Source organism: Telopea speciosissima, chromosome 8, assembly GCF_018873765.1.
Source record: "Telopea speciosissima isolate NSW1024214 ecotype Mountain lineage chromosome 8, Tspe_v1, whole genome shotgun sequence".
Taxonomy (NCBI): domain Eukaryota; kingdom Viridiplantae; phylum Streptophyta; class Magnoliopsida; order Proteales; family Proteaceae; genus Telopea; species Telopea speciosissima.
Window position 1 is genome coordinate 17,881,384 of NC_057923.1, and position 24,556 is coordinate 17,905,939.

The 24,556-nt window shown below is 39.6% G+C and overlaps 1 protein-coding gene across 2 annotated transcripts in view; it reads right to left on the reverse strand.

The window, feature by feature from the left end:
* The window catches only part of LOC122671938 (DNA annealing helicase and endonuclease ZRANB3), an 87,617-nt gene that overhangs the window by 40,355 nt on the left and 22,706 nt on the right, over positions 1-24,556 (reverse strand). Inside the window, exons 8-12 of one of the 2 annotated variants that reach the window (XM_043869428.1) lie at positions 23,771-23,833; positions 12,488-12,653; positions 11,202-11,401; positions 8,393-8,494; positions 7,549-7,659 (exon numbers count right to left, since the gene is read on the reverse strand). In XM_043869428.1, the coding sequence (XP_043725363.1) occupies positions 7,549-7,659; positions 8,393-8,494; positions 11,202-11,401; positions 12,488-12,653; positions 23,771-23,833 (642 nt within the window). Of the gene's footprint in view, positions 1-7,548; positions 7,660-8,392; positions 8,495-11,201; positions 11,402-12,424; positions 12,654-23,770; positions 23,834-24,556 lie in introns of both variants that reach the window. The other variant, XM_043869427.1, reaches the window with a different exon arrangement.

The window sequence follows — 24,556 nt, forward strand, 5'->3', positions numbered from 1 at the left end:
CTCTTAGTCTAGGGGATTAAGTAGTTTTTTTCTAATAGTTTATCTATAATTAATATTATTAATGCTAATTTAATTAGAGTTAGTGATTTACTCCATTAGGTTACTTATTAGTTGTTTAATTCTGTCAAACTATAAAGCGTTTGAAATTTACTCAAACACTACTTTTTGAGTTTTTAAATAAGCATGTAACCCCTATCAAATTACACAGTTGAATAAAAGTTTATTTTGAAAGTATGTGTGAATTGTCAACTTTTCTCCCCTACCTCTATCTTCTCTCTCTCTTCTCTTCTCTCCAAGTTAGTGTTCACGCCTCACGGGTACTGCTCACAGCCCCAAAACAACCCCTTATCTCTTCTCCTTCTTCTTTCCTTCGGTCTCTCTTTCTATCCCATCACAAGCTACAAAAATCAACAAATCAGCAAGCCTTTCAACCTTGTTTTATCAAGACAATAGTTCAGATCTGGGTCTGTGGAGCAGCCGATCTGATCTTTGATTTCTAACTTGGAATCTAAGTTTTATTGGATGCATCAACTTGGTAATAGGAGAAGTGGTGAGGAAGGACATGCACAGCCTAGGTCTTGTACCAAGTATGACCTCGGATAGGGCCTATTGGAGGGCAAGGATCCATGTTGCAGACCCCATTTAGCTGAGATTCTCTTATCGTGTTGGGCTGGGCTTCTTCCCTCTTACTATCTTTCATCTAGCATCATTTTACATTTCGCTTTCCTTGTTGTGTTTGGATCCATGTAGCCGACCCCATTAAGTTGGGATAAGGCTGAGTTTGTTGTTGTTGTTGTTGTTGTTGTTGTTGTTGTATCAACTTGGTAAAGATGTTGTCTAAGACAGATGAGAGACCATTACTGAATCTAATGCAAGCTTCAAGATTTCGGTTTCGAGCCTGGTTACCAGGCTCCAAACCAATATATTTCAATCGAATTCAAAATTTCGGTTGGTTTCAGCTGCAAGTTTCGGTGAAGGGTTTCGAGGCCCAAAGTGATAAAGTAGGTCCCGAAATTTCTAAGAAACCCTATTTTAGGACCTTGAAACATAGTGGAACCTTTAGTTTAAAAAATACACCCAAAATGGTAGTTTGACTTCGGAGCCCAGTTTGGTAGTATATGTTGTCTGGTGTATGCTGATATATACATTCTCTTATATGGCCTATTACACAGAAAGTTTTTTAGTCAAACTCAATTCAATTAAAACCAATTAAATATGCATTAGGAATGAATAGTCATAAAATTATAAACCGATTCATAAATCATACATCATACTTGGTTCATTACAAAGGGTCAAAGATATGGCAGTCAAGAATACAAAGTCACCTGCCCAACCTAGAGTCCTAGTACCACATTGAGTTTCGAGAAGGATCAAACCCACTAGAATGTTATTGCTTTTACTGAAGCAAGTTAACCTCCGACTGTATCACAAAAACTAGCCATGTCATAGTATGGCAGATAAAATGCTCGTAAGTCCTCCACAGTAGCCTTATAAATGGAATCGTCAACATGCTGAAGATACCCTAACCTAGGGTATAGATCTTTCAACCATCAGGAACTCGATCGAGAACCATTGCTACTAGATGGTGGTTGTGGAACCGACACGGCATGTATGGTGGGGGGGACTGGGAATGAGATTATGTTGTCAGAAATGATGACCCGTCAGTGAGTGACACTCGTTCGGAGATGCGATGAAGAGCTATACAGCCCATAACCATCATACCCAGTATAGTCAGAACCAGTGCTCTTTGGGGCATATTGGGGTGCACGTCATTGCCCAATGCCCATGCACACTACTCTCCTTCAGACTCGGGCCTCTGAAAGTGTCAGTCAACCTCATAACATCCATGTCCTTAGACTCTATGCTATCCTCCTCAGGTGGTGATCTGAATCAGCAGTGTGGGCCTCTTGGAGTAACCTGCATGTGCACTGTGGTCAGCATTTTGTGTGGCATGATCGAACTAACTCTCTCCTGTGAAGCAGATCAACTCGGGCTCTAGCTCCAGCTCCGGCTGGTGGTACCGCTTGCGCATCCCTGCAAATCTATCATCCTTATCACCATCATCACCATCAACCTCATCATAGTTATCAAGGTGTAGCCTAGGCGGGCGTCTTGCCACCTTGTTGGTGTCGCCTTAATTTTAGACCCTCTCCAACGCCATGGTCGCCATGCCGCCTTGATAACTATGACCCTCATCATCATCATTACCACCACCATCAAATGAGGACGGCGTGAGAGTGTGGCCACTAGAATGTGACCAATCGACGTCATCATCATCCTGATGTAAGACTGAAACCAGTCCCAAAAATCCCACAAAATAAAGAATAGAACTAGGCCAGAAATTAGAAGGTTTAGGGTTTAGTCTTCAACTTGGGTCTTCTAGCTCAGGAAGGGGCCTGGCCTGGTCCATCTCAGGCCCATAAAGGGGCCTGGTTCGATGGACCTTCTTGTGTCTCTTTCTCTGGCCAGATTCTACATCACATCCCCACCACATAGATTCAAAAGGTCATTATCAACCCCCCTTCATCATCATTCCACACATACCATCCCGTAGCAGTATCTCTCCATCGAGTTCCTTACGGATCGGAGATATTGTTAGAGTTTATGTGTTAGGGGTACATTAGTCATTGTCTTTTATTAATAGTCATAGAATTTTAATTTTACACTTTTATGTCTTTTTATCTTTTACCTCCCCAAGGAGGCCTTTGTAATTTCCTAAAGAGTTGTTAATGAAGTGAGAGATGTTAGGAGACTATTCTCCCAACACCCATGATTTGCCTCTCATCTCTTCTTCCTTCTTCTCTTCTTCTTCTTCTTCTTCCTTTCTAAACCCTCACATCTTCTTCCTTGTTAGAATCAGTCCATACCTAACTTCTAACTAATATATACCCTAGGTTAGGGTACCTCCAGTACGTTGACAATCTATAGAGTTGTTGTGAACGAATTTGAGTGTTCCTTCCACCATACTATGACATGGCCACCTTTTGTGATTCAGTTGAAGGAAAACTTGATTTGGCATCAGCAACATTCTAGTTGTCCGGCCCAGAACTCATTTCAATACTAGGAGTCTAGCACTCTAGGATGAGCATAGGGGTGACTCATTGTTTGTATTTTACTATTGTTGACTCGGATATATTTGACTCTTTGTGACAAACCATGTATGATCCAATGTATTACTCCATTAGATTCCTTATTAGTTGTTCAATTCTGTCAGACTATATCTAGATGTTGAAGTGTTTGAAATTTATTCAAACACTACTTTTGAGTTTCTTATATAAGGACGTAACCCCTATCAAATTACACATATTAATAAGAATTTCTTAGTAAAAGCATGTGTGATCCGTGACCTCGCTCTCTCCCCAATTTACTTTTCATGGGTACTGTTCATAATCCCAAAACAGTCCCTTATCTCTTCTCTTTCTTTTCTTCATTCTCTCTTTCTTTCCCCATGCAAGCTGCTGATGTGAAACCCGGTCAAATTTCATAATAAATTTGAACTTTTGGAATCTGTGTGATTTCAAGTTCTGGTTCAACTTTGCCCATACTAGCCTCTAATTTGTGGGCCGTCTTGATTAAGAAATTCAGACCTATCTGTAAAGGCATTCCGATCAGCCAACTACCGTGGCCTTAAATGAGTCTGAGGTGTCTAGCGGAAGACAACACATAAGCGTGGCATGCTGGATTGATGGCCTGCGAAGCCTCTCTCTGTCTTAAGCCGAATCTCAGGTAAGAATCCCATTTTATATGTATATATGTTGTATTTTTAATTAATTAGTGTATTAGGGGCAGAATAGTAATTTTTACCTTGTGGGACCCCGTGCAGAGCTACCCGTGTCTAGTCCATCTGGTGGACAGTCGCAGGGACCTCCCCCTTAATTAAACTCAATGCAAGTATAATTTAAAATATATTTATATAACGTTTTGTACGACCAAATAGGGTTAGAAGGGCATTTTAGTAAAATTGCCTCTGTGGGACCCAATTCCCCAATGGGGAATGTAATTCCAGACAGTTACCCGTATCCGGATCATCCCTGATGTCGCATGACATCATTCTGTAGCTGGAACAAGGTAATAAATACAAAAGAATCAATTTTAGAAATAATTTATGATCAAATGACCATTCTGCCCCTGAGTGCTTACATTTCTATAAATATAACCCTCTTTACACTATTCATTATTCACCAACAAAGAGAAGAGGAACCAGAATCGTTCCAGCTTGGAGAAGGAAGAAAGAAAAGAGAAAAGAGAAGAGAAGAAGAGGGATTAGAGGCTGTTCTTGAAGGCTTATCTCTTGCACCTAATTTCGGGCTTAAAGCTTCCATTAGAAGGCTGCAATTACAGTTTCAGGTAAGCCTTGGTGAATCCCTTGCTGTAATTACCTTCTTTTCCTCTAAATTTCTTCTAAAACTGCTCTAAATCTCCCCTAAGTTCATCCTAGTATAGCCTAGGTGCTGTCCAAGTAAATACCTGCCATTAAAGCTCTACTTTGAGCTTGACTTTTATAGATTTTACTATTTATAATGCTGTCCTGCTGCCATCTAGGTTCAGTTATGCCTGAATCTCCATGGCAGTACCTCTAATAAGCCCAATTTCTGCTCCCAGTAACTAGTCCATGAACCCTAGCTAAGAAATGTAGGTTTAATTGAAGAAATTTCTAAATTAACTAACTAAGTATGAAATTGGAACCCAAAATAGATTGACCCACCTTAAATTAATGTTAAAACTCCTAATTTGGGCCATACATGCAAAGATCTGGCCAATTGAAGCAAAACCCCCAAATTCGGACACTGACCCGGATGCTGTTGCAGGCCCAGGGGCGGTTGACCGGCTCCCTGGAAGTCTGCATCCGGCTCTCCTATTTTTGTGCCCTTATGACCTATACCCCTTGGGACTTGACCTTGGACCATCCCAGAACCTATTGCATGGTGTTTGGTATGTTGTTTAGGGCTGTTTCTACTGTTTTCTAGTCGGTTTGTTGGATTGTTGGTGGGTAACTGACCTAGGATTCCTTCTATAACTAATCTATAATATTCTTGTCTCATATTTAGGACTGTCTTGGTCTGTCTTGCCTGCCTATTGGAGTTTATTCACCTAGGCTAGCTACAATTACAGGTAAGGGGATTCGACCTTAATTTCCTGTGTGTTTATCACATTAATTTCAACTTTATCTTTGAATGCCATGCTCTGCATCATTACCTCTATACCGGAACATGTAGTTTTCTAGCTTTTATTTAATGCATTGAACGCATGTAAAATAGGTTGCAAGACATCTTGCATTGCATTTGCATTGATTATTTATATGATGTGAATTTATGATGATGGAATTCGGTAAATTATAACTCAGATCATGCTTGCCTCATCATGTTTAGACTGCACTGGGCTAGGTTGATATTCATTACCCAGTACTGCGCCCCTTACCAACAGGGGGAAAGGTGTTGGACAACCCGTGGCAGAGACCGATGTGTTAGTTCCGGGATGCCATCTTCTGTCCCATGTTAGCGGGTCCCTAATTCTTGTGGGAATAAGCGAGGCGGGGTTGGTCATTTGGGGAGTGCTGTCGGGGTCCGATGTGTTAGTTCGGGCAGCGGGTCCTCACCGTGGTAGAATGGTTTCGCTCGGGTGACCGAAGGGTTAGTTCCGGGACCGAGGTTAACATCTACCACTAGTAGTAGTACTTATACCCCATGAGACTTAGTATCTGTGCTAGGAACATGTTAGTTTAGCACATGCATCATGGATTTATTGTGTTTGTATGCTTGTACCCCCCTTACTGGGCTCAGTTGAGAGCTCACCCCTGTGGATATCCTTATTTTTCAGGTGATTTAGTTACTTCTAATGTTGGATTTGCGGCTTTGGGTTTGAAGTGCACGATACTTCGTGCGTGGCGTGATGATTGGGCGACCTCGATCTTGGCACGATAGTCCAGGCTACCACCCCACTCTTTTATGCTTTATAAATGCTTCATATAGTTATAGAATAGTTTCTTGTAAACTTTTACTCTGTAGTACCTTTGAGAACTGTATAGTTGTATCACAAGCCTTATCATTTATATAAATAAAATATCATTTAGACTTCTCTTACTAATGATGTTATCTCTATTAATTAAATTGTTTCCCCTGCCTCTGATTACTGTATCTGTGAGCAATGATTGTGAATAGGGTACTGCACTTGTGATCCTTGGGGATTGGTTGGATGTCAGAGACATCCCGCCACACTTGGCCCTTAATAACCGGGCCGGGGTGTGACAGCTGAAATCAACGAATCAGCAAGCCTTTTCAACCTTGTTTTATCAGGAAAATAGTTCAGATCTGGGGCTCTGGAGCAGCCTCTGATCTTTGATTCCTAATCAGGAATCTAGGTTAGCTGGCTGCATCAGGTTCACTCACTCACACATGCACAAACATTTTATAACAGCAAAAAGAATGTTGCACATAGTGTCTGAGGTAAAGGAAGCTTTAAAGAAAATGAAAATAAGTAAAGCAATAAGTCCAGATGGTATCCCAATAGAGGTGTGGAAGAGCTTAGGAATTTGTGGAATAACTTGGCTAACTAAGTTGTTTACAAAGATTATGAGCACAAGAAAATGCCAGATGAATGGAGGAGAATCATTGTGGTTCCGAATTATGAATATAAAAGTAATGGGAAAAAATTCTCCGAGCAAGCAGGATAGCAAAAGGTCTCCCATCTTTGGTTCTGTTTCTTCAGAATTCTAGTTGCAGGTTTATGTTCTTATCTTCTGCTTCTGATTATTACCTTAATCATCTACAGGATATCAGGTCAGTTCTGTCTTCCTATACATTCTATTTCAGTTGCAATTTTCTGTTTTAAGTTAATCGACTGTTTCCCACTTCATCCTGTTCAATTCTTCTTTATTTTCTGCTCTGAGTTTCTATCCTGAGTTCTGGTTCTATTCCCTGTTTCAAAATATGATTTTGCCTTTGATTGCATAGAATCCTAGTGCCGGCATGCTTTCTATATGTCGAGGTTCTAAGCTTAATTTCAAATCTATGACTTCAGTTATTGCTGAAGCTTCTATTACTGATACTCCCCGCATATCTAATTTCTCCAATACATTTATTCTAAGTGCCTATTTTTCTAAGATCTCAGAATCTAAACATCAGATTGAATTGAAATTTTTAATATTCTGTTCTCCCCAATTAAATAATCCTTCGAACAGAATATGGATCCTGACTTATTGATTGTGTTATTGGATTTTTCCTTAAAAAAAGAACCTCCAGTGCACAAGGCTCCTGCTATTGCAGGGTCTGGTAGGAGCAAATGTACGAAGCCTTACCCCCTGCTTCGCAGGAGAGGCTGTTTCCAAGTTTTGAACCCGCAACCAACAGGTTGCAATACCGCAACTTAACCATTGTGCCACTGGTTTCTGGAACTTATCCATTAGGTGACAAGAACCGCATTAGCTACGAGTAAACCAGTATGGAGGCTACGGAAATAATTAATAAATCAAATAAAGGCAAGGATGTCAGCAGTTAATGTGATGTCTTACTGAAAATTTAATAAAACTAAAACAGAATTCAGATGGTAAACCTGAACCAATTCATTAGAAGTTTTAGGCAGCTCCAAGAAAACAACGTTTTCAGCTACTGATAGGTCCAGTCCAAGAGCCCCAACAGTTATTCCAATTATCGCAACATTTACCTGAAGAACGAGAGGTGATTAATATTCCATTCATGTCAATTACGGACATTCAGTACCTTAAAGAAGTTAATGGGGAGACAGAACCTCCAACTAATTCGCTTATTTTTATAATATCATTTTTCACTTCCAGTGAAGTCTCAAATAGAAAATGGAAGCAAATCCCATGTACCAATCAAATGGAAGTTGCCATCAAAAGAAAGGATGAAAGAAAGAAATAACTCATAACAGAAGTGCACAAGTTATGTCCCATCCAAAAGTCTTGTACACTAAAAAAGGAGTGACTGTTAGATGAGTATAGGCAAAGCTGCCAAGGCAAGTGCTTAATCTGGACTGGCCCCCTAGGCGTTTCACTATGTCAACCTTGCCATCTTGGCAGGTTTCAGCCTATAGCACTTTAAAACATGGCAAAGGAGCCTTTCTTTTCTCCACACATCTCTACAGAAAATTTTCAAGAAAATTCAAAGAACCATTGAGCACAAATCTGTTCTGTTTCTAGTATGTACAAGAACAGAATACATGTGGTTCATCTATCCTCATCAGAAAGAGGATTTTGTCTGTTAAGTCATCCTTGAACAGAGCAGGAAACACCCAAGACTGCAGACTTTTAGTCTACATAGACAGAACAGAACATCATTTGCCTTAAGTAAATTGCTTTTTATAGCCAAAATTCCAAACTTCATCTCATATAGTAGTTCCACAGCAAACCAACTAAAAAAAGAATATAGTAATAAACCTCTGGTGATGAACGGAAAGATTGTATAGCCAACTGCCTATCCAAAGCACTTGTAAGTCCATCAACACGGACAAAACCGACTCCCTTCTGACATGTGAAGGCCTAATATTCATAAAATGCAAAAGTGTAAATCAGAAAAATAAATAAATAAATAAACCTCCTAAATCGTGATAAACAAAACCTTCATGCTCCCCCTCAAACAAGCCACTTAAATGGAAACACAGACAACAAAATTGACCAATCATGTTATGCCAATATAACTTAACCGAGAATCATTTTTGTTAATCATTAAACACCAAATGTCAAACATTTCTTGACAGGAGAAATTGGTAGAATTAGAGGATGCAACTGGGCCAAGCTGGGCCAGGTTTTTGAAAACCCAGGTCCAGCCCGGGGTCCCCAGGGCTCAACCAATACCAAGCCCGGCCCAAGGTCGGGCTGGGACACCTCCAACCCAGGCCCAGCCCGGTCAAGCTCACGGTGGTTTGGCGTGGCCCTATTTTTGCCATTTTATGATTTTTTTTTTCTTTTTTTTTTTGGTTTAGACATGTTAAAGTTATTTGGTGCCGACTTTATGGGTTTAGGAGCGTCTGTTGTTAAAGGGTGGTGTGGGTATTATTGTAAAAGTCTTTATTTCTTATAGACTTAAGTCAGCTGTGTACTGGACCTAGTATTTACGTCATAATTGCTTTTATGACTAATATAAATAGATCCCCCCACCCCACGGTTTGAGTATTCTGCTCATTACTCAATCCATGGGCTGTGTTCTCATCTCTTCCCTCATCTTCTCTCCAGCTTTACTCTTCTCCTTTCTTCTCTTCTCTCTTTCTTATGTCCAGGTACTGATTCAGGTTCTGTTATTGTCACATGGTATCAGAGCTTTGATTTCAATACCTGGGATTCAATCTTGATTCTTGTAATGATGTTTGGTTAGGGATTTTCCCAACCTTTTGGTGTATATCCCCTTATGTAGCTTTCTGTCTGTTAGAACCCTAGTTTCTTGAACATTCACAACTAGGGTTTCATCATTATTGTTACTGAAATTATTGGAGGAACTTTTTTAATCCTAAGTGCCTTCATCGCTGGCTAGGGTTTGCTGTTTTTGGCCTATGCGCATAGGGTTTTCTCTTCATGCACATACCCATTTGACTCTGTATGGGTTTTGTTTGATGCAGTTGGTTACTCCCCTCCTCTGGTAAGTCACAAGCATCATTGTGAATACTTTTTTACGCACTAATCATATCCGTTAAATGTTGAATATCAGATTTCCCTCATTCCTACCAAATTCCTAATTTTTCGGGAGATTTTCCAAGAACCTTGTCTCTCATGGGTTGATCGTTGTGGTCTGATAAAAATTTCAGAACAAACAAACACTTGTACCCATCTGTAATTTCAAGGATTTGGCATCTGCGATTTTCTGTTTTTGGGTCTTTTGGCTGCTGTCTTTGAGCATCGTGCCTCTGGTTAATGTTCCTGCTGCTGGTTGCATCTGTTTTATTCTCTGTGAAAGAATTCTGCTAACTACAGCATTACGGTTAAGCCTCCCACAGATAACATCAATGTTCAAATTACCACTATTAAACTGAATGGGGCTTAAAATTATCTTCTCTGGACACAAATTAGAGTTTATATCACTGCCAAATGGAAGAAAGACATGTTTTGTGATAACTAGGCAGCTATTTATATTGTTACTAATCCAGTTTTTCATGAGAGGACTAAGCATATTGAATGGATTGTCATTTTTTTTGGGATGCAGTGATGAAGAAATTGATTTGCACTCCATTTGCAACTCTAATAATCAACTTGGATACTTGTTTACCAAAGCCTTGTTTTGAAACATATTTCTACAAGGGTGTTCCAAGCTGGGAATGGATGAAATCTATGCTCCAGCTTGAGGGGGAATGTTAAGTTATATAGTGTCGACTTTATGGGTTTAGGTGTGCCAGTTCTCTATGGGAGTTGGGTATTATTGTAAAAGTATTTATTTCTTATACACTGGGTTGTGTACCCAATCTTTAGGTTGTAGTTGCTTTTATGATTAATATAAATAGATCCCCACCCTCACCCCACAGTTTGAGTATTCTGCTCGTTACTCAAAGTATGAGTTGGGTCTCTTCTCCTTTCTTTTCTCCTCTCTTTCTTATGTGCAGATTAAGTGAAGAAAACTTGTTCAAATACTATGACATGGCCAGGTTTTGTGATTCAGTATGAGAAAACTTGATTTGGCATCAGCAACATTCTAGTGGTTTTGATCTGGCCCGGCACTCGTTCCAATATTGAGAGTCTAAAGGATGAGCATAGGGGTGACTTGTTGCTTGTATTGTTGAATGTTGACTGTAATAAATTTGACTCTTATGTAACAAAGAATGTTAGATGTATGATTTATGAAATGATTTAAAATTTGATGTCTTTTCATTCCTATTGCTTATTTAAGTTGTTTTACTTGAATTATATGTGTTCTAATACTAAAGATTGTGTGGAATAGGCCAAATCCATGTTATAAGTAAAGCGTACATTATCAACTAGGGTCCAAAGTCAAATTACCATTTTGGGTGTGGTTTTTTAAAATCTAAGGGTTCCACTATAATTATAGGGCCTAAAATAAGCTGTCCTGCAAGTTTCATGATGTAATTAGGTCATATTGCCCCGAAACCAAAGTCCAAAATTTGAAAGAAAATAAATACGTAGTTTCAACCAAAATCTCAGGTTTCTGCCGAAACAACTCGGTTTCACGCCTGACCGAAACCATGCCCAAAACCGAGACCTCGAACCTTGATTATAATGGAAACACAAACAATAATTCATTTACCTGAATTTTATCAAGAACAGCATGGTGATGAGCAAATATTATCATTTTATGGGAGTGACGATCCATGTCTGAATTCCTTGCAGCCCATATATTAGTGACAATTGGATGAATGGAAAACCAATTGCAAAACCCAGAAAGCTTCGCAATACCGACTTCTTGATAAGAAAGATTCCCCAAATTTCCATAGCAATCACCGTCATCTGAGAAGGGAAAGCAAGCACTCAGTACAAATGAAGTAAATTATTAGATCTGAAGGAACAGCAACATTAATCGTAGTATCGTACATTTAGAGTCCATCAGCTAATTCTCATCAGTATCTATATATCAGCATCAGCGGTGCAATGCAAGCATTATCTATAATGGGTGACAAAAGAATAATCACATTCACTATTTATTACATGTTACAGGAGGATAAAGAATGATCCATCTGCCCCTGGTGATCCAAGCAAATCTTCTTCGTCAATATGTATCCTTCACAAAAGTTGTTTGAGGGGATTTCATTATTCTTCTTCTCTAATCTCAGCAAAAAGAAATGCCACTATATTGTACAGGAGGATAAAGAATGATCCATCTGCCCCTGGTGATCCAAGCAAATCTTCTTCATCAATATGTATCCTTCACAAAAGTTGTTTTGAGGCGATTTCATATTTTCATTATTCTTCTTCTCTAATCTCAGCAAAAAAAATGCCACTATATATTGTTCCACAACCTTCCATGTCCATCATGCATTCTTGTTCATGCATTCTTGGTATTAGTAAATTATTAAACCCTTCCTAGATCCTTACTCTTTTACTGTTAACCCATTCCTTCAAAGCTAATTCCAATTAATCAAAGCATATCCTAAACATTGATTTTGGTCACCTAAATCCTAGAATTCCCAAGAGCCAAATCTTCTTGCGAGATTGATCTACCTGCTAGGCTGCTACTACTCTTCAATTCTCAACCTCTCTGCTCTATTAAAAACCTTAATCCATTTCCATCCAATTCAACTATGCCTCCCCCGACAGTCCCATCAGCCAGCAACTTATAACTCAATTAATTACCTTGATCCTCTTCATTCCCACCTATTTGTTTTCAGGTGCAAGTATTTGATAGAATTGTCCCGCTAGCTAGGCATTGATTTTTCCCATCACATAAATTGGCATTACCAACCATAGAATCACAAACAAGCATGCTTAATATGAATATAAGCTCATAAATTATTAGTCAGAATCAGGAATTACCATTTGATTCCGAATCAATTTCTAGAGTACTGTCACCATCAGGATCATTTTCAGGAGTCCCACCATTCATATGGAGTTCACTTTCCTCTTGGGTTTCAGTTGGAGTAGTGCCACTTCTCTCAATAGCAGCTTTTGCAGAGATAATATCAGACCTTTTCAACACCAATCTTATGATTTGTCGACGTTTGGGTGGTAATTGTACCAGCACTTGCTTCTTCAAACGCCTTATCTGCAAAAACAAAGATCACCCAAAAACATAAGACCAATAACTCCTTACTGAGCTCAGAGACTAAACTATAAACATAGTCTCGAGAGGTTCTCTTCTAAGTTTATGCCACAGAATGAATTAAAGGAAAAGGCAATGAGGCTACCAAAAGTTATCCAGTGTAAGTACACAACAAACAACAACAACAAACTCAGCCTTATCCCAACTTAATGAGGCCGGCTGCATGGATCCAAACAAAGTAAGGTAGGGAAAAAAGAATGAAGTGATGGGAAAAGAGGTAAGAGAACAAAAATGAAAAATGATAAGTGAAAGATGATGGGAAATAAAGTAAAATTGAGAGATGGAAGATGAAAGCAAGAGGAAAAGGCACAGCCCAGCAAGTCAAGAGAATCACAACTAAATGGGATCTGCTACATGGATCTTTGCTCTCCAATAGGCTCTATCCGAGGTCATACTTGGAACAAAACCTAGACTATGCATGTCCTTCCTCACAACTTCTCCTATGGTAATTTTAGGCCTGCTCCTAGCTCTTTTAGCTACTTCAATCGGAATCATATCACTCCTCTTTACTGGGGCCATCCCTAGGCCTCCGTTGGACATGATCATACTGCCTTAAACAACTCTCTCAGAGCTTTTTCATGATCGGGGCAATTCTCAAGTCAGCTCTAATACGATCATTCCTTACTTTATCCTTCCTAGTTTTTCCGCACATCCATCTTAACATCCTCATCTCTGCTACACAAAGCTTCTCAATAAGATACTTCTTAATTGCCCAACATTCTGCCCCATACATCAAAGCCAGTCGTACAACAGTCCTATAGAATTTTCCTTCAAGCTTTAAAGGAATACATCGGTTGCACAGCCATAGTACAAGATCTTGACGAAATCTCGTCGAGATCTCGAAAATATCTCGTTTCGTGAAGTCTTGAGATGAGACAGTAGGCGATACTGGATTTGCAAGATCTCGTGGTATATCTCGATCTCAGTTTGACTCGGGACCAAACCAAGCTATAAAAAGGCATCCCCTCGGCGAGATTTCAACCTCAAATCTCTGTCTCGCCTCTCTCGCTCCTCTGTGAAGGAAAAACACTTGGAGGTGAGGGTTTTGGTGCCTTTTTTTTTTTTGGCAAATCTCACCTCAACTGAAGATTAAAGCTTGGAGATTCAGGATTGAAGCTTCAACACCAAGAGAGGGAGCTGCATTGCATCTCAAGAACAATTTTTGGTAAAAAGAAGAGCTGAGCTCAACAACAACAACACAACAACATGGTCATTTTGATGATCCGGCCCAACACTCGTTTCAGTACTAGCTACTCTCAAATGGTAAGAATTGTTACACATTTACAATTGTATTTGTTTAATCTGTGTCTATTTCCATGTTTCTAACTATTATTAACACACCGCCAAACCATCACCATGTATGATTATGAATATGTGGTGCAGCCCAAAGTGGCTGCTACCAAGATCAATTCTGATTCAATGGAGGGCATCGAAAAGGGCCACGGTTGGAGGATTTTATGGAGAGAAAAGGTTGCAAATGTAGGAGGATGAAGGGAGGGATTGTGAAATAAGATGAACAAGTGTTGGCCGACTTACTTGGTGATTTCGGCTGGTGTAGATGTTGATGAACTGAAATTGATAACTTCGAAAAAATAAGAAGATAATTGGAGACAGCTAGAGTCCCACTAGTGTCTCACCTTAGTGGTCCCACCTAGGCCACTTGATAAACTCACAAGCACTCTCAAAGGAGAAGACTTAGTCTCTTTTTTTTTTCAAAATCTTGGATGCCTTTTTTTATTTCAAAATCTTGGACGGCTATAGCAGCCTCCACGATTACATTTATAAGGGAGGAAAAGAACAAGTTGCCTCTTGGATACATGCAGTCAACATTAACTGGACTGTTGGAATTCCAAACCTGAGAGGAATTCCAACACCTAGGAACTATCCCCCAACCATAGAAAGAATCCCCAATAAAACTTAGAAACTTGTTCCAAGACCTAGGAACAACAAACAAGAAAATAATAAATTAATCTAGGGAGATGAAAAGTTACAAGACTTTTGTTGACTTGTGGGGCCAGACTTGGCAGTCCCAAGGGTTCACGATTGGACTGGTTGGCTCAACAAATGAGGTCAGTTCCTGCTAGACCCGAGTTGGAACTTGGACTGGACCTTGAGCTTGGACTGGATTGTGGGCTTAGGCTGGGCCTTCAACCGAGAATACTTCTTAGCAAAATAATAGTCGGGCCTTCTTGAAAGTGGGCAGGATAATGGATCAGCAAGATGCTCTGCATCAATATGAAGCCTAACGCTCAAATGGTTTATGGTTTGATTCTTTTAATTCCTAATGCTTAATTAAGTTGTTTTACACCTCTACGTTAATTATTATGTGTTCTAAATATTGTGTGGACTAGCCTAGGGTAAAGCTCACCTACACCTTAGACTACCAACCTAAGGTCCGAAGTCAAAGTACCATTTTGGGTTTGAATTGGTAAAAACTAATGCTTCCATTGTGTTTAGAAGGAGGCCTAAAATAGGGTGGATGTTAAGTTCACGACATATCTTGGCCATATGGCCACCGAAACCCACCACCGAGTAAAGACGGGAAAAACTACACCAACTCGCCGAGATCTCGGCAAAACTCAATTTCATGCCTTGGTGAAACCAGGGGCGAAATCGAGACCAAAACCTTGCGCATAGCACTCCGGATGCATCTCTCCAATTCATCCATCCCACTTTAATTCTGTGTGAAACATCCTCCTCTATGTCACCTTCTTTATGTAAGATTGACTCCAGATATTTAAAATAGTTACTTTGGGGTATCTCTTTCCGCAACTCGCACCATATACTCCGTCTTCGTTTTACTAATCTTAAAGCCACTTGTTTCCAAGGTTGATCTCCAAAGCTCTAGTTTAGTGTTTATCCCTGCTTTTGTCTCATCCACCAATACGATATCATCGGCGAATAGCATACACCACGAGACCTCGTCTTGAATGCTCTTGGTTAGGCCATATATGATAAGCATGAAAAGATAAGGGCTTAAGGCTAAACCCTGATGTAACCCAATTGTAATTGGGAATTCCTTGCCCTGACCTCCCACAGATATCAGTGTAAGTATGCATGATTTAAATATTTCGTCAAATTCTTGTGGGTTCACAAGTGGAAGCAACCGATGCTTTGGTCATTCAGGCTTACAACACCTTGCTGCCAGTCTGTGGTTGCTTTCATGTTGGCAAAAGCAAGGGGTGTCGGCTGGTTTTACCTACTATTGGATTTGAACCAATGACTCGCCGTAGCCTAGTGTGCCAGAATAAGCTGAAAAACTATAGTGTGCACATTAGCGCAACGGTGCTTGTAGATCTATTTACTCCGCCCAAGTGCTTGCTGGATTCATGTCCTAGCTGATCGTACACCACCATTTCACATTAGGAACTGAGACATCCAAATCAACTTTTCCACCCTCACTGAATACCCATACGCATAAGTTAAATTTTCTTGAGCAAGAACAATAATTTTATTGGGCAAGCACTTAAGACACTACTTTGTGAATCAACAGAAATAATGAAAGGCAAAGAGGCAGATCTGGTCAACCAAGATCGACTGGTGAGCCAAACCAATTGACATGAAGATGTTCAGACACTATCTAACAAGAATTCCCATATTGAGAGAGATCTAATTTGCTGTAAAACCCACCATCACAAGCCCAGAAATCCAGAAGTGAATTAAAAAAAATAAAATAAAATAAAACTTCAAAAATGAATTCGAAGGAAAACTAACAAGTGACCTATGAGAAAAAAAAATAGGAAAAACAAAAACAAGTACATTCCAACAACCAAATAAAACAAATAGCAACAATCATTTTGGCATGGCTTCAGAAAAACTGAGGATTGAGGTTTAGATTAGAACATAGCACAGATCTACACAGTTCGAAACAATCAACCAATAAACTTCACCACAAAACTGTGGCTCAGATTAGACTACAAAGGAGATCTTGTTAACAAAACCAAATTTTGTGAATGCTTCACTGATCAATTAGCCCAAGCAATCCATATATTTATAATATCATAATTACATCCAAAAGGACAGAATTGCCCCTACTCTAGTAGAGTCGGCAGTACATAGAAAACATAAAAATATAAACCCCAAAAGGACCAGAATACCCCCAAGGTATTCTGGTGTACATTATTCAATACTCCCCCTCAAGTTGGAGCAAATATGTCAAACATGCCCAACTTTACTAAAGCAGGATGAAACAACTTTTCAGACAATCCCTTGGTGAAAATATCAACAAGCTGATCAGCAGACTTCACAAAGGGAACACAAATCAATCCCTCTTCCAACTTCTCCTTGATGAAATGCCGATCCACCTCAACATGCTTTGTACGATCATGCCATACTGGATTATATGCAATGCTGATTGCAGCCTTGTTGCCACAATACAACATCATAGGGAGACGAACAGGAACACCAAGGTCTTGTAACAAACTCTTCAGCCATAGTAACTCACAAATACCTTGTGACATAGCACGAAACTCTGCTTCAGCACTAGAATACCACATTCTATTTCTTACTACACCAAGTGACAAGATTGTCACCGACAAAAGTACAGTACCCATAGATAGACTTGCGGTCAGGAGAACCAGCCAGATCAGCATCAGTATAGGCTTTTATCCGTACTCCGTAGGTGATCATGAGGAGACAGGAGAATACCTTTCCCAGGAGCTAACTTCAAATAATGAAGAATACGAAGAACATCCGCCATATGGGAACAGTAAAGATCATGCATAAACTGACTAACAATACTCACTACTATACCAATGTCAGGACGTGTATGTGAGAAATAAATCAACTTCCCTACCAACCTTTGGTACCGGCCCTTATCAACAGATTCACCTTCCTTTTCTTTGAGATGAACATTAGCATCCATAGGAATATCTGAAGGGTGACAAACTAACGATGAAAGCATGAAAAAACCATCTTTTGAGAGTGGCATTAAACTGGGTCTGAACCATCTTATGAAAATGCTGAAAGCATGAAAAAACCTCAATTTTTGTGTGCATCAGGTAGACCCAAGTGGTACTAGAATAACAGTCTATAAAGGTGACAAACCAACGATGTTCCGAAATAGAAACTTTGCGACTAGGACCCCACACATCAGTATGAACCAAATGAAAGAGGGAAGAACTTCTTTTATTAGAAATGGGATAATTTGAACGTGGCTGTTTGGCCAAGACACAAGCCTCACAAAAAAATTCTTCCTTATTACAGTTTTTAACCAATGCTGGAAATAAATGGGATTTAGTTCCTAAGGGGGGTGTCCTAATCTAGAATGCCATTGGTGTAATTCAGATAAAGAGGAGGAAGGCTGACACAATTGAGAAGGTAATGTTGTAGGAGGAAGACGACCATCATCAAGCAGGTACAATCCACCATGCACTTTACTACATCCAATCGCTCGCCCCGTTTCTACTTCCTGAAAAACACAATGAGTGGGAAAAAAATTGACCTTGCAATTCAGATCTTTAGTAAGGCTACTAATGGAAAGAAGATAGCAGTAAATTGGGAATATGTAAAACGGAAGACAATGTAAGGGACGATGAGCAACTAATGGAACCCTTTCCTAAAATGGAGGAGAGGGTGCCATCAGCCACCCTGACTTTATCTTTGCCAGATTAGGAGAATATTTATGAAAGTGGCTGGAAGAATCTGTCATGTGATCAGTGACACCGGAGTCTATAATCCATAGGGAAGAGACAATCGATGCACAATGACCAACAAACAAAATACCTGAATGGGTAAAGTGGGAACCTGATGAAGTGGAAGAACTGGTAGGAAGAGATGTAGTAGAAGTAGCAGAAGCCTGTAACATACGCCTGAAAGCCTATAATTCTTCTTGGGAGAGACCATGTTCAGAAGTGGGGGTTGTAGTTACCCTTTCAGTGTGATTAGCCTTGTTTTTAATTTTACCACGACCACGTTTGGCTTCAAAATCAGCAGGTTTCCCATGTAATTTCCAGCAAGTAGCCTTAGTGTGATAACAAGTTCCTTGGTGGAAGTAGTAGCCATAGGAGAACCATCAGTAGTAGGAGCAGCGCTGGAACCAGCCTGTAAAGCAGACCTATCGACAGTTGGAGTATGAAGCATAGCAACCCTACAAGTCTCCTATGTATGTACCAAAGCATAGGACTGCTCCAGTGTAGGGAAGGAAGACCTTACACTCGAATAGGGTCATACTCAATGTTCAGACCTGCCAAGAAGCCATACACTCGAATTTTATCAACATGCTTCCTATAGGCAGCAAAATCAGCAGGAGTAGTAGGTTGAAAGGCAGAGTAGTCATCCAATTGTTGCCATAAGCTTTTGAGGACAGCATAGTATTGGGATATAGAGAGCTCCTTTTGAGTGGTGTCATGGACCTTCTTTCTTATTTCATACACCTGAGAATCATTCCCAATCTGTCCATATGTCTCCTTTGCAGCAGCCCAAATCTGATGTGCAGTGTCCAGTAATAAGTAACCACTAGCTAGGCCGGATTGCATGGAATGTAGAAAGAAAGACATCACCATAGCATCATTAGAGAACCATCGATCCTGAGAAGGACTAGGGTCAGATGGTTGAATAGTAGTGTCAAGGAAATGTCCAGTGAGCCCACGGCCAGCAACAGTTAAGTAGGTGGATCTGGACCACATCAGATAATTTGTCCCATCGAGTTTAATAGCAGCAGTACAAGGAAGATAAACATTCCTTGGTTGGCCTTCAATGCCAGAAGTAGCAGTGGTAATGTCAGAACTAGGCATTCTGACTTCAAATCAGCAAAAATACAAGTAGTCGATGCAGCCAGCCAAGAGCCAAAACAGAAAAATTGAGATTGATATGGGCAGAATTGATCCAAGGAGAAAAATTCTGAAAATATGCAGAAATCTTCACAAAACTGCAATAGGAGGGGTACCAGCCTGGTTGAGTATTCGTAGAACAAAAAAACTCTCCAAAAATCAGCAAGGGCTGAAACCTGCAACCCCAAAAATCGATAGGAGACAGGGTTTTGAAAAACCCTGAAATGAGATCGATATAGGGGAATTGTCTTCAATTGATGGTGTAAACCTGTGATAGTTGCTGTCCAAGACTGCTGCGATGGATCTCCAAGGAGGAAAATCAATCCCCAAAACACATAGAGGCTCGATCTTCAAGAAGGGGAGAACTCTAAAAAATCGTAGAAAGGAGAGGCAGCAGCTATCGATCTGAAATTGTTTTTAGAACATGGAGTGAAGTGGTTGGATTGAGGGCAGCATCTAGATCATACTATCACCTCATTAGTGCTGCCCTAAAGTGGATGAAGAAAACCAAAGAAGGAAAGGAGAGAAGAGATCGAGAGGAAGAGCGAGAGAGGAAAAAACGATGGAAGGGGAAGTTTTGAAAACCTTGTTAACAAAACAGAATTTTGTGAATGCTTGAATGATCAATTAGACCAAGCAAGCCATATATTTATAATATCAGAATTACATCCTAAAGGACAGAATTGCCCCTACTCTAGCAGACTCTATGGCAGTACATAGAAAACATAAAAATATAACCCCAAAAGGACCAGAATACCCCCACGGTATTCTGTGTACATGATTCAACAGATCTGCCCAAATCAGAGATCAATCTGAACAAATGAACCCACAAACACAAATCAAAAGTACCCAGGAAACAAGTAATTGTGGACCCAAAAGGAAAAGGAATTTAAGGACCAATTCATAGGTGAACAATTTTATGGTCAAACTGGTTCATCACAACTCTTTTTCATTGTTCTTCCTTCTACAGAAAAAGATGGCAGTAGTTGTAATCATAACACCGCTAAAAAGAAAGGAATAGAGATTACAGGAAAACAAGCTAACTACAAACAATAAAACAAATCTAATAGAGCTTTAATCTAAATGAAAAAATATAATACTGTTGATCCTAACCTAAGATTCTGTTGCATAAAAATAAATAAATAAATAAACCCTAAGTTATTGACTGTTAAAAGTAAACACAGTCGTCATGGCATCTAGGCAACCCAAGCCATTGGAGGAAGCCTGGATGCAAGGCAACACCAACAAGGCCACCAAGGAGCCTTGACAATTATGCAAACGAACATTTCCGATCGAGGGCTTCAGGAACCCACAATGGTAGCATTGTTCTGGTTCCTCTGCCCCACTGTTCTGGGCAAGTCAGTATTTGTGAGTCAATTTCTACCTATTTGAAGCCAGTAAACAAGGGTCTGAAGATTGCTTCTTCCCAGAGGCATCTTGATATGATTACAGAGGGTGGTGACTCAGCATGGGTTATTAAGTGGTTCAGCTCCAAATGGAAATAAAGTACAGAAGTGTAGCAAAAGAAAGAACCTAGGGCATCCACATGGAAATAATGTACAAAAGTAAGAAACCAGAATTGATGCTTCCATATCTTCTTGCACTGGTAGAGCTGGATCCACTTCCAAGTTGTATCAACTTACTGTATTCAAATTCCAATTTGTAGTCCAGATAGATCCTATATATGGATCGGATCTCAATATCTATTATACCAAACCCGGATTCAGCATTCCAACCAATTAAAGGGAGTGGTTCTGATTTTAGGAATCAATTCCTGCTAATATGGATGCGAGGCAGAGAAAGTCCCAAATCTAGCCTGATCCATTTTATGCCCTATTCCTGGATTCCCTCCATGAATTTCCTTTCCCCCCTCCCCTTTTTTTTGGGGGGTGGGGGTGGGGGTGGGGAGGGGATAAGTATCCTATGCATGACTATGAATCCATTTTATAGATGTATCCCAAAAAGATGAGTATATTTTAATGATTAAATGGAAAAACTTACCATCTCACTGGTTGCCAGGGATGCAATGCCTCATGGACTTTTAATTTCATAAAGTCATGTGTAACAGAGAATGTCTATTTTCAACACTCCATTCCTTGGGGCTGAACTGTTTGGATTCCCCATGTCTTTGTTGTCCGATTACCTCCATAACATAAATTACAGTGTTCGATACATTAGTTTTAATTTTTTCGACACAAAGGTTCCACGAGAGAAAGATAACGTAGTTATTCGTAGTTAGTACTTATTGTTTTAAGAGAAGATCATCTCAACATTTTTAAAATACAATGTCTCCTCCTATTCCTTACCGTTCACAATATCTGACGATCAGTACAAATGTGAGATTCTGACACTTGCAGGATACCAATGCAGATTAGTTGGCAATAATGCATTTCCCAGCCAATTTGTATACTATAATGAAACCTAGTTGATGCAGATAAGTCACCTAAAGGGTTTATTTTATTAAAAATAAGTTTCGGGTTGGGTTATGTAGGTGTTGTGCTTTATACTTTGTAATTGACCAATTTAATGAACCTAAATATGGGTAGAAAGTAGGAAAACGGGATTTACTTCATTAGTTTAGTCAGAGTCCTGTTTTGAGTCTATTTCCTTTATTATTTCCACTTACCTAGACAATTTAGGTTACCTTATTAGTTAAGGATTCGATTAGGCCTTTCCTTTTTAGTGTATCAATCTATTTTTGAGTCTTCTATATAAGTTTGTAAGGGAGGCCAGCATTGTACACGAATTTGAATTAATAGAAAAGTTGTTTATGCAATGTTGAAATCCTGACATAGGATAGGTGAGAGGCCTAGGGTGAGATGCCCATTCCATTCCCCCATCCCCTCCCATCGGTTCTTGAATCCAAACCCTAATTTTGTTCAAATCGATCTCAAAAGTGCTACAAGCTGCTGGAATTTCTTTCAACTGATTGTCACAACTATTTCTTGAAGATTATCCCATTAAGATCATTGCTTCTTCAAAAGGTAACAAATTTGTGGGTTTTTTTTGTTACTTAAACCAAGGAAATTGTTCCCTCATTTGATTTCCCATTGCTCTCTTGGTTCCGTCTTATGATTTCTTGTTTATTGGAGGGTTTTTTATTTGATCCTGCCTGGGATTAGACATATTCTGATTCTAGTCTTACATTACTAGTCTAACAAACCAGGACCTGTAGAGAAGAAGAGAAGGAGATGGATGAAAGGAGAACCGAGAAAGAGGTAGAAAAGAGACGGAGAAGAGAGAAAAGAGCTTACGGTTCGAATTGTTATCCTAACCGTGAACAATGCTTGCTATTAATAATAACTTCAATCAATGACAATCACAAGAATATCCTTACTTACCTTATCAGTTATCTAATAAACCAAACATAAAGATATAAAAGAGGCCCACGAACCTGTGGTACCTAAACTTACTGTAAACATCACCAGAAATTATAAATGTCACCATAACTACTAAACTTCACCACATCTACTAAACAAAACCATAACTTTTACACATTCAACTGTCCAGTTCTGACAGGTTAATGGTTCAACCAGACAGCATACCACCTTGGCATTGTTATTAGTGGTTCAACAACCAGAAAAGGATCTTTAGGGCAGTCGACCAGAAACTTGAGATAGCCATCTCAAATGGTTGGTCAGACATTAATGTTGAAATGGTTGCATCATAGCAACGGTCACCCATGGAGATAAATCATTTATCCAACTCATTCACAAAACTAGATCTTTGTTGTTGCAAGGGAACTGCTCCCCACCTTGGAGGCGAAGATCAGCCAACTCTCTTGCTGATGAGATTCCTAGAGAAGGGAAGGAACATCTTGTATGTGGGGAATTATATACTATCATGTACCCCTCCCCCTCTCCCGCCCACTCTTCTCTTTCTTAGGGTTTCCCAGGGGAATGTCCCTTGGTGTGCTTCTTGTTGTTGTCTCAGTAGTTTATTGTTCTTGTAGATTCCTCTATCCTTTCAATAAAATTTTGGTTATCTATAAAATAAAATAAAGCTAAACATGATATTGCTACCAAGCATGCCATATTACACAGAAAAAAAAGGGAGATCATTTAAAATTTATCAAGATCAAGCAAAGGACCCATAAAACCAGAAGTAGAAATCATGTATTATGTTAATGCAAGCATAGTTAAATTAGCACCAACCACAAACATAGACTTAAAATGCGAATACTAAGATAATCTTTCAGAATAGCAAAAAGCATACAAATTAACCATGACAAACTACAGATTGAAAATCAGTCCTTACAACATCAAAACCAGTAACAAGTTCAAAACAAACCATGACAGATATCTTCAGTAGCACATTTAACTCCTCCAAACGAATGCCCTTTGAAAAATCCCGCTGCAAGAATGAGAATGACATCATAACTTTCTACCATTACATGAATTCAAAATGTTAATTCCAGAAAGGTGAATGCAACTAAAAGGCATCAGATTATAAACACAGTACTATCCGAAGTGGTAACACAATGAATAGTCTGACATATGCCAAATGCTGGAAGGTTGAGTAGAGAATATAAGCTTCGCGGGAACCATGGTAAACAGCAGCAGTAACTCAGATCAATTGAGCTTCCCAACTAATGACGTCAACTACAACGATTTGTATTTTGCTATTCAACGCCATTTAAACCATGTTTGCATTCCAAAGCCATTCATATCTTTTTTCACCACTTCCTCCAAAGTACTTTTCCGTCTACAAGTGTGGTCTTTTAACTGCTGTAAACATATTACTCTAATTTTATAGGGCAGTTATACGACCAGCAATGATATATAGAGCGGAATGTTGGCCAATAAAGAAACAACATATAAATAAACTTAGTGTAGTTGAAATGAGGGTGGGCCTTGATGCAACGGTAAAGGTTGCTCCATTGTGACCAAGTGGTCACAGGTTCGAGTCTGGAAACAGCCTCTCTACGAAAAGAGGGGTAAGGCTGCGTACATTATGACCCTCCCCAGACCCCGCAGTAGTGGGAGCCTTGTGCACTGGGTACGCCCTTTTTGTAGCTGAAATGAGGATGTTGAGATGGATGAGTGGTAAAACTAGAAACAACAAAATGAGGAAGGA